General features: G+C 35.7%; 1 protein-coding gene and 1 long non-coding RNA gene across 2 annotated transcripts; both read right to left on the bottom strand.

Moving 5' to 3' along the window:
• Positions 1-294: 294 nt before the first annotated feature.
• Positions 295-2367, bottom strand: LOC113098216 (uncharacterized). The gene is made up of 3 exons (XR_003288965.1): positions 1712-2367; positions 731-954; positions 295-450 (listed from the first exon to the last, which is right to left on the bottom strand). It is a non-coding gene; the product is annotated as an uncharacterized LOC113098216 (long non-coding RNA).
• Positions 2368-11011: 8644 nt separating this feature from the next.
• On the bottom strand, positions 11012-13336 carry LOC113098213 (leukemia-associated protein 7). Its single transcript, XM_026263207.1, has 2 exons — positions 12845-13336; positions 11012-12049 (listed from the first exon to the last, which is right to left on the bottom strand). Exons 1-2 carry the CDS (start codon positions 13205-13207, stop codon positions 11843-11845), a joined length of 570 nt encoding a protein of 189 aa, XP_026118992.1. The 5' UTR covers positions 13208-13336; the 3' UTR covers positions 11012-11842.
• Positions 13337-14391: the final 1055 nt, after the last annotated feature.

The raw sequence follows: 14391 nt of genomic DNA, 5'->3' as shown, positions 1-14391 counted from the left end.
TTTGAACATTTATGATTTTATTTAAAAAAAATTGGAATATGTTTCATATATAATAAAAAATAATAATAAAAAAATAGATTTTATTCAGTGTTACTTGCCATTTCTTATAATTAATTGTGAAATTTATAAGCAAATTTTTGCTTTTGTGCATATTTCTCTCCTGATTCAGTTGAGGTGGCTTTACTGGAGAAATCAATACAATGGATAGAGTCCTCTTATTTCAGCTGGAAGCAATGGTTTGAAGTCAAAAATATCTTGATGGATTATTTTTATTTTTATTTTTATTTTTTTTTACAAAAACACAGCTTTTCATTTCATAAGATATTAATTGATGGACATGAGTCATGTGGATTATTTAATGTTTTTATCAGCTGTTTGGATTCTCATTCTGATGGCACCCATTCACTGCAGAGAATCCATTGGTGGGCAAGTAATGCAATATCACCAAATCTGTTGTGATGTCAAAACAGACTCATCTACATCTTGGATGGCCAAAGAACAAATAAATCTTCAGCAAATTTGGTGAACTGTTCCTTTAAAGCTCCGTTAAAGTTGAAATACTCATGCTAGCTCTCAATTTGTGTACAAACATAAACAGTGTCAAAATGCATATGGGAGCATTTTGTGGAAAAACAACAGATATGTCATTCATTTCCATCTAAACTTACACTGGATTTACGACATGCAAAATGAAAAACAATCTTCATTTTAATAGCTACTAAACGCTCACCAGTGCAAACAATGCCATGCTCCAGGACCTACAGAACATAAAACAGGTCCCATGAAGTGCCCATGCCTCATCCACTGTAATGTAAGCCATGAAGTTTGATTGAACACGGGCCCGAACCGATCCCTCACACACTTCATCTATCACTGGGCCTCACCGAGAACGCATGTCTCGGGGGAGCGAGCCAGTTCATCTCGTGGAGCCATCTCTATTGACCTCCGCTGTCGCTGTAAAACAAACAGCCATCTGTAAAAAGCTTCCTGACAAAATATTTACTGTGAATGACAAATTAGCAGGGGGTGTTTTTGGCTGCCAAAAGGAAAGCCTATGCACAACTACCATTAAGTGGGGTTGACTGAAAAAAAGCTTTCTGGATGTCTATGAATTGAGTTGTAAAATGGTAAGTAAAAGGATATGTGGCAACCTTATTTTCACCATTTTTATAGCATATTTAAAGAAAGAAATACATTAAATACACATAGCATATTATATGGACTATATGAATTTTTGACTTTTAGTCCATGTTTTAGTTTAAGCCATCCAAATTTTTAGTGTTTTCTTTAAACGTAACAAAATTCACTAGTAGATATGCATTTAAAACCATTGCATTAAAACAAAACTGACCAAAAATATTGATGACTCATCCTGCACTACACTCATCTTTGTCCAATCAAATGCTCTAGAATGTGAAAGCCCCTCCCCTATACCATTTTAAACCCAATTTAATAAGAAAAGTAACTATTTTTGTAGTTTTCATATAAATATAAAATATAAAAATTTCATATAAATGATTCCTGCCGAAACATGATTTCTCGAAAAATAAAGCATAAAAGTCCCCTTCTAACCCAAGCATTAAGCCTAGCTCTCAGTGTGACTTGAGATTCATACGAATTAGCTGTCATTTTCAAATAAAAATACAAAAGGTGTACTTTTGTACTTAAGACAAGTAAAGACGAATCGACTTGTTATATGCAAATTACTCACCCAACCTCAAAACCTGTTAGAAATTGCTTTATGTTTGAAGGCTGACGACAGGCCATTTCCTTCCCTGTTTGGTAGTTTGACAAGTAGCCGGTAAAAGTGACCGGCAAAAAAAAAAAAAAAAAAAAAAAAAAAGATGCACATTGAAAACATACACCAATGTGCAGCTTCGGCGTTGACTGGAGATTGGCTGACTGGGTGTGATGTGATCTGTATGAGGTAATGGCGGGAAGAGGTAGTGAGGTAGTTTTTATGACCCTGGCTCGTGCCTCCCCTGCCTCCAGCTGACACTATCGCAGTCTAATGAGAATAAATGTGATTCCAGCCCCGAGATGTCCGGCAGCCTGCACCTTCTCGCGTGCGTCTGCCGCTGATAGTTTCTCGAGGAGGAGTGTGTGTGTTTAGGGAGTGGAGCGTACGCTGTTGATCAAATGACCGCCAGTAAATCAAATCATTATGATGTCCCCCAAGAGAAAAACACAGGCTTCCATTCCCTTTTTTTTTTTTTTTTTTTTATACGAAGACGTCTCCTTCTCTCGACTGTCTCCTTGAAGAGACAAGTAATGAAAGGAAAGGAGAGTGGATGGGGGTTAACAGTTGTCCGCACGGATACAGTGACCCCGAGGCTCTGTTGTAAATGATTTGCACTGGCCAGCGAGAGCAAAAATTCTGCCTGACTTCACCCGTTCGGTAACGTGCCAAAGTCACCCAGTGATGATGACATCATAAAGGATGATGTAATCCAAGAATTCCAGACTAGCCCTCGTGCCTATTTTCAGAATCAGAAAACTTTCCCAAACGAGTAGCCCTAGGGTGAAAAAAAAATATCCCTAATCCCCCAATTAGAACTGAAAATTTAATTTAGATGCCAAAAGCGGTTGCTTTGCCAGTGAGAGAAAGCAATGAAAATCTTAATGGAAACCACATAATAGGTTTATGCTATTATAAAGTGGGCTACAACCTGGATTGTAGCAACCATTATAGAGTTATATAACTTTTGAAAAATATAGCATTACGCACTGGAAATTATTGTTTATAATTTTAAGTCTATTGAATGCAAAGTGTATTTGAACTTTGGAAGCATGGTGTGCATAAAATTTATAAGCAACCTATAGTTATAAAGTAAATACCATTCGACTCCGTTTGTTCTTTCTGTCTGTCATTAGAGTCGTTTTCTTCAACTGGCAAACCATTTTACACCCCTGCATAGTTATGTATATTCTATAATATTGTATTAATTGCACGTAACATATTATATATTATTGTGCTTTTTTAATTTAAAGTGAGATAACAAATAACTATGATTTTTGGAGCAGCACAACAAGTCAAATTATTTTAAGTGCAATTTAAATGGACAGTAATTCTAAATTTAGATTTCTGAACAGTTTTCAAATGTCCATATATTCAAATCATTTTTAAGAACAGTTTTATACAACTTTGGAAGGGATTGTTCACTGTTGTTGCTCTGACTTTGAGGACAAAACATTCTTCAAAGTAACTTCCTTTGTGCTCTAAAGAAAAAAAAAAGTCATAAAGGTTTGGAATGATATGAGGGTGAATAAAATGTTGACCAATTTTTCATTTTTTGGGTGAAGTAGGCCTACTCCTTGAATATGTTAGCTGCACAATTCAATTACAAACTAATGAGTAACCATAACTGTCTTGAATGCAAAAGTCCCTAAAAACTGAAACAAAGCTGACTGTTAAAGTGTAAATGTGGGTGTGTTTTTTGTGGGTGTAAAGGAAGCTCTCACTCACCTCTGTCCTGAGGCTAACCCTCCCACTCACCCACCTCAGTAAGCAGGACCCTAATTCAAACCATGTGCCTCCAAATTGAAAACATGGATTCAAAATGGAGTATTTGCTTTTTCACTGACTAATGTCTCCCAGGAGACACCTTCAGCCGGTCCGATTGTGTCAGAAAGAGGGGCAAGGGGCAATGTTGAGTGTTCATAAGCCTTCAGTTAAATGCTCTTGCATGAGCTTAATTGAACACAGCACTGCACGTACATGGAGTGTGTTAGAATCCGATCCAGGACCATTTCTGACGTGAAGGCTTAATTTCAGAGCAGTCACCTGAAAGCTGGTGTCCGCAATATAAACTGTGAGATAAATTATCTTCGGACATTTGTTGAGCCTGCGGGTGTCTGGTGTGTGTGTGTGTGTATGAGACAAGCAGGGAGTGATTTGAGTTATAACACCCAAACCCTAAGAAAATAATCCAAAAAGAGGATTGCTGTAACCTGATTTGCTTTCTTTACACAGCAATGGTCGAAAGAGGTGGGAAAGGAAAGTCATGGGTGTAAAAGCAGAACTTTGAACAGCATATGATAAACTTTACATTAGTAAGATTGGTATTCCAACACGTCTTGCATTACTTCTATTAAGACAGTGACTGCCAATGAAGGATGGTTTCTTACTCTGTCGGTACAAAAGTTGTCACTGGGCTGGTACCTTTTCAAAAGGTACTATTGTACAATTTAGGTATTAATATGTACTTTCAAGGGGTGCCAATGACAGCTTTTGTACCGTTTTCCTGAGAGTGTAATGGCATCTAATGTTGCCTTAAAACCTTTAACATTCATGGAAACTTTCCATTCCACAAAAGGTTTTTCATAGTGGAAAAGGTTTCTTTTAATTTCCAAAATGTTCTTCACACCATAGAAAAAGGTGATCTCTGAAAGGTTCTTTGGGGAACCAAAATGTTTCTTCTATTAATTTTTAAATGGTTCTTCCTTTATTTTAAAAAGTAAAAGCCATTCGGCAAACAAACATCCATGCATCCATTTTTTTTTTATTAGATCCCTGGAAACTTTTCAAACCCTTCACAGGTGCTGAGCTTAAATTTAGTCTGTGGTTCAAAACAAGAGTTTACAGTCATAGCCTCTGGATTGTGGTCAGATTAGTCAGACAGTGATGCATCTTGTAACCAGAATGAGGTTTATTGATGATGAACCCAGTTCTGAAGGCTCAATTTAAAGCAAGACACATGAACAATCAGAAATAAAGAGATTCGGTGAAGGTTAATTGACTCATGAGCAACTGATTGAAAGCTTGATTTGATACCTCAGATTCACATTCCCAAGGTGATGCCATGGCAGTCACAGAATGACCTCAGCACTGCATTACATCATATTGTCAAGCAGAGAAAAGGGTTCTTCCCTACGCTTGAGTCACGCTGATAATGAATCTCAGTTGTGCAACTATGACTATGTGTCACTCTTTTTGCATTGGCACTGCTTTTATAATGCAAATATGAAACCAATCACACACACACAAGAAAAACTGTTGTTAATGTGTGACCCTGCACAGATGGAGTCAAGTCGGGGGCAAATAACTCTGAAAGCAGTTAAGACACGATTTCATCCTGATCCCAATTGAAAAAAAAAGAGATCAGAGTTCAGAATATCCATTAAAAAACTATTAACCCCTAAAATTCAATTCAATTTAAATTTCAAAAACTGGCTCATATTCAAAACCGGGAGTTTTGAACCTTTACCTCCCATTCAGACAGTCAGCCAGTTTGGGGATCCTCAGTATTAAAAAAAAATTATGAGCGTTAAGTAACATTATAGAATCATTACTTAGGAAGTTAAAGATTTGTTAATAGTTAGAAATTTCATGAGAAAAAGAGAAAGCGAAAGTTCTCTGTATTTTACAACGGTTGAAAACTCAGGCTTTAGACTTTAGTCATTTTAATGGTTCCTTAAAACAATAACAAAAAAAGTACTGTAGCCACAAATCCCTCATTAAAACATTTAAAGAAGTGTTGTGATGACCCTCTGTGACTACAAGCGCAATAGTGGCCATCAGTTTCCTGTTTTCTCATAATGACTGACTTACTCACAAAAGAGTCAGAGGCCATTCTGATGGGAAATGAGCCGTAGTAATGGAAAGGTTACTATCACACAAGTTTCAGAGAAAAATACAATGTGCTTTGAAATGAAGGTAAAACTTAAATCCACAATGCAAGTGTTATGCTCTTTTTTTAAAATTGTCTGACATCAAAAGAGAACCATATATTCAACTCAAGCCAGTATAGATTTTAAATTTAGTCTCAATCACTCAGTAAGGACTAGTTACTGTATAGGTTCCAAAATTGCTTTGGGGTTACTTTTCTGAAACAGGTAAACTTTCCAGAAAATGGAGTAAATTGATAAACTTTCTAGAAATTGGAGGAAAATATGTGTCTGCTAATTTTTTTATTTTTGGGTGGGGTACGTGGGCACACACACACACACACACACACACACACACACAATGTGTATCTATCTATCTATCTATCTATCTATCTATCTATCTATATATATATATATATATATATATATATATATATATATATATATATATATATTACTATGAAGATATGATCTATTAGAATTTACGTAATATGTAATGGATATGGAAACCGGAGGCCAGAAAAATGGTTATTTATGGAAAGAAGGTTCTTTGCTGACATGACTACAAAGAACCAGAGAAGAACCAGAGAAGAACCATTAATGTTAATAGTGCAGAGAGACTGATGGTAATTATGTTAATAGAATTGCTTAAGGGATCAAACTTATGGCATCTATTTCGTAAACATGATTTTATGTGACACTTACTGTGAAACACAGCTAAAAAATTAGATTAGAAATTGAACATTATAGGCTCTCCTAAACGGTCCTATTCAGCTTTGATGAAAACATCAAGCAGGGTCTGTTCTAAGTAAAAGACACTGTACAATTATTAACAGATGCTAAAGTATTAATACTTAGAATCAACAAGAGGAATCTACAATTAAAGTATGTCTTTACTACACCTGAGGAAGAATTAAGTACAATATATATCAGTAAGGTTCAAAGTTACTAAATATAAGGGAGACATCACTTTCTTAAAAAAAAAAATAATATTCATCACACATCACACATCTCAAACCCACCAAACCCACCAGTCACGAAGATTGTGGTGGCTTCATTCAAGCCCCGTTCATTTCAGCAAGAGGCCGTGATCGTGAGGTCCCACCACACCCTTCACAGCTTATTTCAAGATTCCCAGAACTAAAAATAACTCTATTAATTCTGTTTCTTTAGTAGAGGGAGCATCTGGAAGGCTGAACGTGGGCACCCGGGTTTGATAAGATCACTCACGGATGCGTCACCCTCCCTCTGATTGGATAATGAATCATACATTGAGAGTGAAGCGTGCGGGAAAGCCCCGCAGTGAAACACAGTGGAGGTTCTATTCAGTGTGAGATTGAGCCCCGGAGATAGACGTCTAGGGGCCAGGGCCACCACACACACACACACACACACACACACACACACAGTGCTGGAGAGTAAGGGGTCATCATCCACCACCCACTCACAGGGAGAGGTTTCACACACTCTCTCTCACACACACACACACACACACACACACACACATTTCCAGTCAGTCCCCACACTCTCATGACCACCCCAGAGTCCTCATCTGGCTCTGCATCAGAGGAAAAAAATAAAGAGCGGAGAGATGAATAGAAAGAAAAAGATGAGAGAATGACATGACCCCACAGGAATATACACATCGTGTCTGCTATAAGACAGGCCATGAGAAAACAGAGGGGAAAGTGGAAGCAAAAAAATGTAGATAAAGAATTTAAGATGATGCAGGAGAGCAGGGCAAGATGGAAATGTCACAATGGCTGCTAACTCTAAGGATTTAAATCCATTCCAATGGTTTTATGCTAGTTTAAAAACATCTATGTCCTAAATTTGGATAATTTATAAATGATGAAAAATCATTTAGCCTATTTGTTGTACACTCTCAGAAATAAAAAAGTTACAAAAGCTGCCAAGGCTGGTACAAAAGGTACAAAATTGGAGCATTTAGGTACTAATATACACCCCATAGGGATGACTAAGGTACAGAGGTGTACCTTTTGAAAAGGTACTGCCCCAGTGACAGCTTTTATACCTTTTATTTTTCTACCTGAGAGAAGTGTAGTGTAGCTGCTAATAAATATAAACATATAATGATATATATTTTAAACCAGTTAAAAGGCTAGAATTTGAACAATTAAACGTGTAGTAATTTCAGTAATAATGCAAGATTTTATTTCATTTTTTTCATTGTTGATATTTAATAAATTGTTCACATTTTTAAAAAAGCCATATACTGTTTATATACTACCTACCTTCCAAATGTTTGGGCCCTGTAAGATGTGTGAGTGTGTTGGAAAGACATAATGCTCAGCAAGACTGCATTTATCTGATCAGAAAATATAGTCAAACAATTATATTCTGAAATATTATTACAATTTAACTGTTTCCATTTTAATATTTCTTGCTAAATTTTCAGCATCATTACTCCAGTCTTCAGTGTCACATGATCCTTCAGAAATCATGATTTAATGCTCAAAAAACATTTCTCATTATGTTGAAAACAGTTGTGCTACTTAATACTTTTGGGGAACTAATAAATTTTTTAGGAAGAGAACGTTTAAAACAACAGCGTTGATTTCAAATAGAAAACTAAATTTAGTTTTTTTATAGAACTTTTTCTTTTAACCAAGTAGTCATAAACCGTACTATATGTCCAGCGGTTTTAGGTCTGTAAGTTTATTTTAATATTTTGCATCATTAGTTTTTTTACATTGTTGATATATCATCAATTGTTTAAATATTTTTCTTTTCGAAAAACATTAATAAAATAAAATAAAATAAAATAAAATAAAATAATGATATGCAATTTAATGGCAGCTTTCCATAGGGACAAATTGCCCTGCTGTATCTTTTTTCTTCTTCTTCTTCTTTTTTTTTTTGTGGGCAACAATGGTAGAAATGTTTAATAGGTTGCCAAGATAGATTTAGCCTTTAACTAAATTTAGTTTTTTTTATAACCAAGTAGTCATAAACCGTACTATATGTCCAACGGTTTTAGGTCTGTAAGTTTATTTTAATATTTTGCATCATTAGCTTTTTTACATTGTTGATATATCATCAATTGTTTAAATATTTTTCTTTTCGAAAAACATTAATAAAATAAAATAAAATAAAATAAAATAAAATAAAATAAAATAAAATAAAAATAATGATATGCAATTTAATGGCAGCTTTCAATAGGGACAAATTGCCCTGCTGTATCTTTTTTCTTCTTCTTCTTTTTTTTTTGTGGGCAACAATGGTAGAAATGTTTAATAGGTTGCCAAGATAGATTTAGCCTTTAACTAAATTTAGTTTTTTTTATAACCAAGTAGTCATAAACCGTACTATATGTCCAACGGTTTTAGGTCTGTAAGTTTATTTTAATATTTTGCATCATTAGCTTTTTTACATTGTTGATATATCATCAATTGTTTAAATATTTTTCTTTTCGAAAAACATTAATAAAATAAAATAAAATAAAATAAAATAAAATAAAAATAATGATATGCAATTTAATGGCAGCTTTCAATAGGGACAAATTGCCCTGCTGTATCTTTTTTCTTCTTCTTCTTCTTTTTTTTTTTGTGGGCAACAATGGTAGAAATGTTTAATAGGTTGCCAAGATAGATTTAGCCTTTAATAGATTTAGCCTAAGACTTTAATGTATATGCCTATACAGAATTTTTTTCTTCTTTTCTAAATAAACCCACTCTCAGATATATTCACAAGATTAAAAAATGTGACAACTAGCCTTAGTTTCACCTACAGATCATTTTTGGGTTTGTTTTTAAATAAAAACGTGTAAACTCCATTTTGCAGATTTGAAAGAAAAAAAACTGAAGAGAAGAGGTAAATGGGTGAAAAAAGGGGATGCACTCTTTTGATATTGTGAAAAAGTCCAAATGTAAGGCAATCAAGCACAAGTCAGGAGACATACATTTAAGAATTAAATATTGACATCAACAAAAAAACAACAGTGTGGGTAAAAGAGAGACAAAGACAGGCAGATACGGACCCCCAACAATGCCTGGTCTTTTCCTCTGGTCTTCTTCTCACACAACACTCATCCTTTTACTCATCTGTCTGGGTCTGCTCTTGCCATGTCCCAGGAAGTGACATAATACCCCAGCCATCCATCCTGCTAGACACTGTCTGCATTCGCAGCGCTGGCTTCTCATTGGCCTGTCAGGAGCCCACAGTGGTCCAACCCAGACCTCCACGAGCCTGGGGTTACTGAGTTCAGTCGGTCTTGTGGAAGTAGATGCTAAACAACAGCAAACAACAACGTCATAAAGCTCCAGCCTCAGGACACAAAATGTCAAACACACTCGATTTGTGAAGGGCCGCAAGAAAGAATCAAGGTGCAGTTCCAAATGATGCAACTTATCTATAATGTTCCAGGGGGGAAATACTGTGAAAGAAACTAAATACTTTTGACAAGTTTCTAGTTTGCAGTGGTAGCCTATCTTAATTTGCTAAAAGCTGTTTATTTACAAACACTGCTCTGCAGTTTAAGTGGTTAGACACTTTTTTTCTTCTTTTTTTAAATGGCAGGAAAACCCTACAGGGGTTTCCAACATTTAAGGATATTACAAGGTAAAATGAGAGGTTTGAAGTTTTAACTGACTCAGCTGTTTCTGATTCAGTTTTAAATGGTCATCAACACTTCCTCCGTTGGATGGTAAATCTTAAATCTGGAAAACATTTGCTAGTGTTATTACTGGAGTAAAATGATCTTCGCAGCTTCACACATAATCAGTCAATTTAATATATGAATCAGATGACACGTGATGCCGTCTAATGAGTCCTCCATTCCAGTGATTTTGTGTCAGTTGTGTTCTGTGACGTCACTGAACACATAACATGAGTGCATGGCGCCCTCTACTGTTCAGACTTGATATAGCAGACTCAGAAAGACTTTATTCTCTTATGTCCAAACTGTGTGTTTTTTTTTTACTGGGATTACTGATACATTAAATGAACCAACCACAATATAAGAAGTGCATCTTCTCCAATAAAACAATAGTTACTAACTAATGAGGGAAAGGATTCGTTTTTTCCTGATTTTATGTATTTTAGCATTGTTATAATATATTAATAATTATTTGAAATGCTTTAAAATACATCACATAATTAAAATAAGTCACCGTCCTAGATTTTTACAGGTTTACCAGCTTGACCTTTCTAAATGTACATTACGTAACAAAATAGTTCTTCTATTACAAGTAATACGAGATTGCTTAGAAATGTTTGCTTTTAATTTGACTTCTTTTTAACTGTTCTAGACCACAAAGCTTCCAAAGACTTAGTCTTATATTTCATAATTTAAAACCTAACCACTTTCTTTTTGTGAAACATTTAGCTTTTTCTGTTTTTAAAATAAACACCACTTTACTTGATATTTTGTTATTTTAATGTGTTCACATACATACATTTACAATTTTGACATAATTCTCCAGTAGTTTTTTGGGCCAGAGCATCACTGTTCATTCACATTAGACCACAAAAAACACTTGAATTATCTTCAGAGAGTGAAGCAATAGATGTTTCTATTAGTAAAAAGCTGGTTTGGTGCACCATCTAGTGACAAGAAAGGATTTTACAAATGCTACAGTATCATTGGCAAACACAGCCAATATATAATATATACAGTGTATATTAATTTCAGAATGCTCAAACCAGCAATAAAAGAGTCATAGCTTAAATTCATAATCAGTTATTCAGTGTCAAATGTGTTTGTTCTAACACTGAAAAGGATTCCATTTGGAACATAGTTACACTGCAATGTCATAACGTTGGAATACACATAAACAAATGCATATTTTCACACACCCTCCCCTGCCCAATACACTCCTTAACTCTTTCATCTCAGCAGGTGACAAAGGCCTGTCCTGAGGTGTGACAGCCATCCAACCAGCTGAGCTGAGAGTGAATCCATCACCATCAGCTGTTAGACTTGTTTTACCCGTTAGTCAGCTGAGCACAGATGCATGATACTGGTATGTGTCGAGAGAATGTTGTCCTTGGGCTTTAGTACTGACTCAGGCAGAACAATACATTTGAAGCAAACTCTATAGGCAGCTTTCATGGCAAAACAGACAACACCTTCGATCAGAATATGAAGCATCATCATACTTATCAAAAATTACAGATTATTCACAGATAGCTCATGGCTCAAAAAAAAGGTAGTGTCTCGATTCATATCTGCTCCTGAGGTAGTTCCTTAGAATACACAAAGTGATACTGATCTTCAGATTTCTGGGAAGGAGTTAAAAAGCTCCCTCAGTCTGTGAGTGGTCTCGGTGGATGAGAGGTTGTTTAACTCTCGCACATATGCCAGCAGGTTACCCACAATGAGCCGAAGACAGTCCCGAAGTTCCCTCAAGTCTCTGTTCGAGCGAGAACCGCCTTCTGCAATAGCCATTCTCAAGCATATGTTCTTCAAGTCAACACTGTCCTGAAAGAGAGGACACAAATGGGAAAAATTACAAAAAGAGAGCTTATAAATAGAATCACAAGCTAACCAGGGCAAATAAGTTTGGCATCCACATGCAGAACTGGTCAGATGTTGAATATTTATAAATTACAATAAGTGACCCTTGACCACAACACCAGCCATTTGCAGCATGAGCAATTGATTGTATGGGTATAAATGATTTATTTTTCCTTTATGCCAAAAATCATTAGAATATTAAGTGAAGATCATGTTCCATGAAGGTATTTTGTAAATTTCCTACGACAAATATAAAAAAACTTGCATAGTGTGCATTGCTAAGAACTTAATTTGGACAACTTTAAAGGGGATTTTCTCAATATTTTGATTATTTTTTATTATTCAACTTTCAGATGATGTGTAAATCTCAATTTAAACCCTTACAATTGGTTTTGTGGTTCAGGGTCACATTTATTAGTGTCATTTTGTGTGTACATGGCTCTATGGCTATAGATGGCTGAATTAAACTGGTTAGTAAGCAGACAGCACGCGTGAGAACTCTTGTTTACAAAGCATCCCATCATACACCTGCAGAGCAGGAATCTAGACAAAAGACTGGCTACTTTGAAGCTTAAACAGAAAACATTTTCCCTTTGACATTATCTGATTTCCACACTCCCATCTGAGTTGTTCAATGGTTTAAACAGCGTTTAGTATTAAATTAAAATGTTTTTTTATTCAACTATTTGGTATGGCGTGACAATGTGAGTCGATGCAACACAAACATTACAGTCTAGGCTCTTATCAAAGGCATCTTACCTTATGCTTGAGCAAACTCCTTCCGTAAGATACATCTTTTATGAAATCTTCCTCTAAAGCGATGAGTTGCGCGAGTATCTCGAGCAGACGCGCGAGGCAGCTCTCTCTCGCTCTCTCCGCGATGGTCTTCAGTCTGCGGGGCTGCTTCACCAAATCACCGGTGCACGGACCCTCGCCATCTCGATTGCCGGTTGTCGCGTGAGCTCGTAGGTCATTCAGAATATTTAAGGCATCGATCTGATGTGTTAAAGAGGAGAGCCCCATGTCTGGCACCCGATCGGCAGCCTTGAGCAGAGTCACTGTTGACAGATAAAGAGATACAACGTGACAAATGACCGGTTTCAAATGTTTTTGCTGTAGCATACAGTTTCAGTGCTTCAGCGACTTCCTCATTGTTTGTGTTTAGAGTGGATGAGCGCTGGCTTACACATGCAAATGTTACCTGATAGTCCTGCCCTATATCGAGATGCTCAGGAAAAGCGGTTAAATGAAATGAAGGTACAGTGTTTCACACCAACTGAGGTGTGAACTCAATAACCAGAAACAATTAGCATTTTAAACCCTTAATTTGTCCCAGTCAAATCATGGCTTGTTAAACAGTAGTTTTTTTCTCTTCCCAACAGCACATTTGGTGAATGTATTAATGATGTCATGGCTCTTGATACTATTATTTTGTGCAATTTTTTGCTATTCTGCAAAAACAAAATAACAGAACAATGGGAAAAAAGAACAAAAACAGATGACCTCATGCAACCGATGTCACATTGGTTGCATGATTCCCGAGAAGAGGTCCCAGCTGACACTGTTTTTAACAGGCAGAGCTGACATTTCGCAACACAAATACTTGAATCTGAGATTTTAACAGAAATGAAAGTAGTCAGCAGCATTTCTTTGATGGAAAATGTCAAAAGGTCTCACAAATACACTATAAAAATGGCATTCACATGTCATTTTAACAGTAAAAACGCTACAGTAACCTGTTAAATGGTTGACAGTAATTTCCTGTAAAATTTACAGGGAATAACCGTAAACCGATGTTCCCAGAATTCTCTGCATTGCATTTCAAATTTTGTTTGAATTTGATGGGTTTTTTTCTTATCTGTTATGTTTATTAGGGTTGTATGTTATAATGTTGTTAAATTAATGTTTATTGCTTATTTCAGTTTAATGAGTCTCACCATGATGGTGATTAGTGTTTGTGTGAATGACACTGTGCACCTTCTATGTATCTTCTTATTTAAAAACTGCTTGTAGTTTCAGTACTTCAATAAGTTGGTATATTAACATCATATCAGCTAAATTACGGTATTAAACTAAACTTAAAGTAAAACCGAAAACGGTTTAACTGTATAATTCTGGCAACCACAGATGCCGTTTTTTTACGGTATATTTTACGGATTTGTTTTTACAGTACACACACACAACAGATTTCCATCTTATATGGAGACATTCTATAGGTGTAATGTTTTTATACTGCACAAATCACCCTACTTCTTACAGAAAACTGTGTGTATTTTTAGATTTCACAAAAACTTAATTAAACTGTA

Source organism: Carassius auratus, unplaced genomic scaffold (assembly GCF_003368295.1).
Source record: "Carassius auratus strain Wakin unplaced genomic scaffold, ASM336829v1 scaf_tig00216437, whole genome shotgun sequence".
Lineage (NCBI taxonomy): Eukaryota > Metazoa > Chordata > Actinopteri > Cypriniformes > Cyprinidae > Carassius > Carassius auratus.
The sequence above is the reverse complement of the archived record's forward strand: the minus strand, read 5'-3'. Positions and strand labels throughout refer to the sequence as shown.

Bases quoted from the DNA above. Each gene is read 5' to 3' on its own strand.
- LOC113098213 (XM_026263207.1), bottom strand. From the start codon at position 13,207: ATGCTACAGCAAAAACATTTGAAACCGGTCATTTGTCACGTTGTATCT. The intron at 12,050-12,844 runs GTAAGATGCCTT...CCTCTCTTTCAG, and splicing joins GGAGTTTGCTCAAGCATAAG to GACAGTGTTGACTTGAAGAA.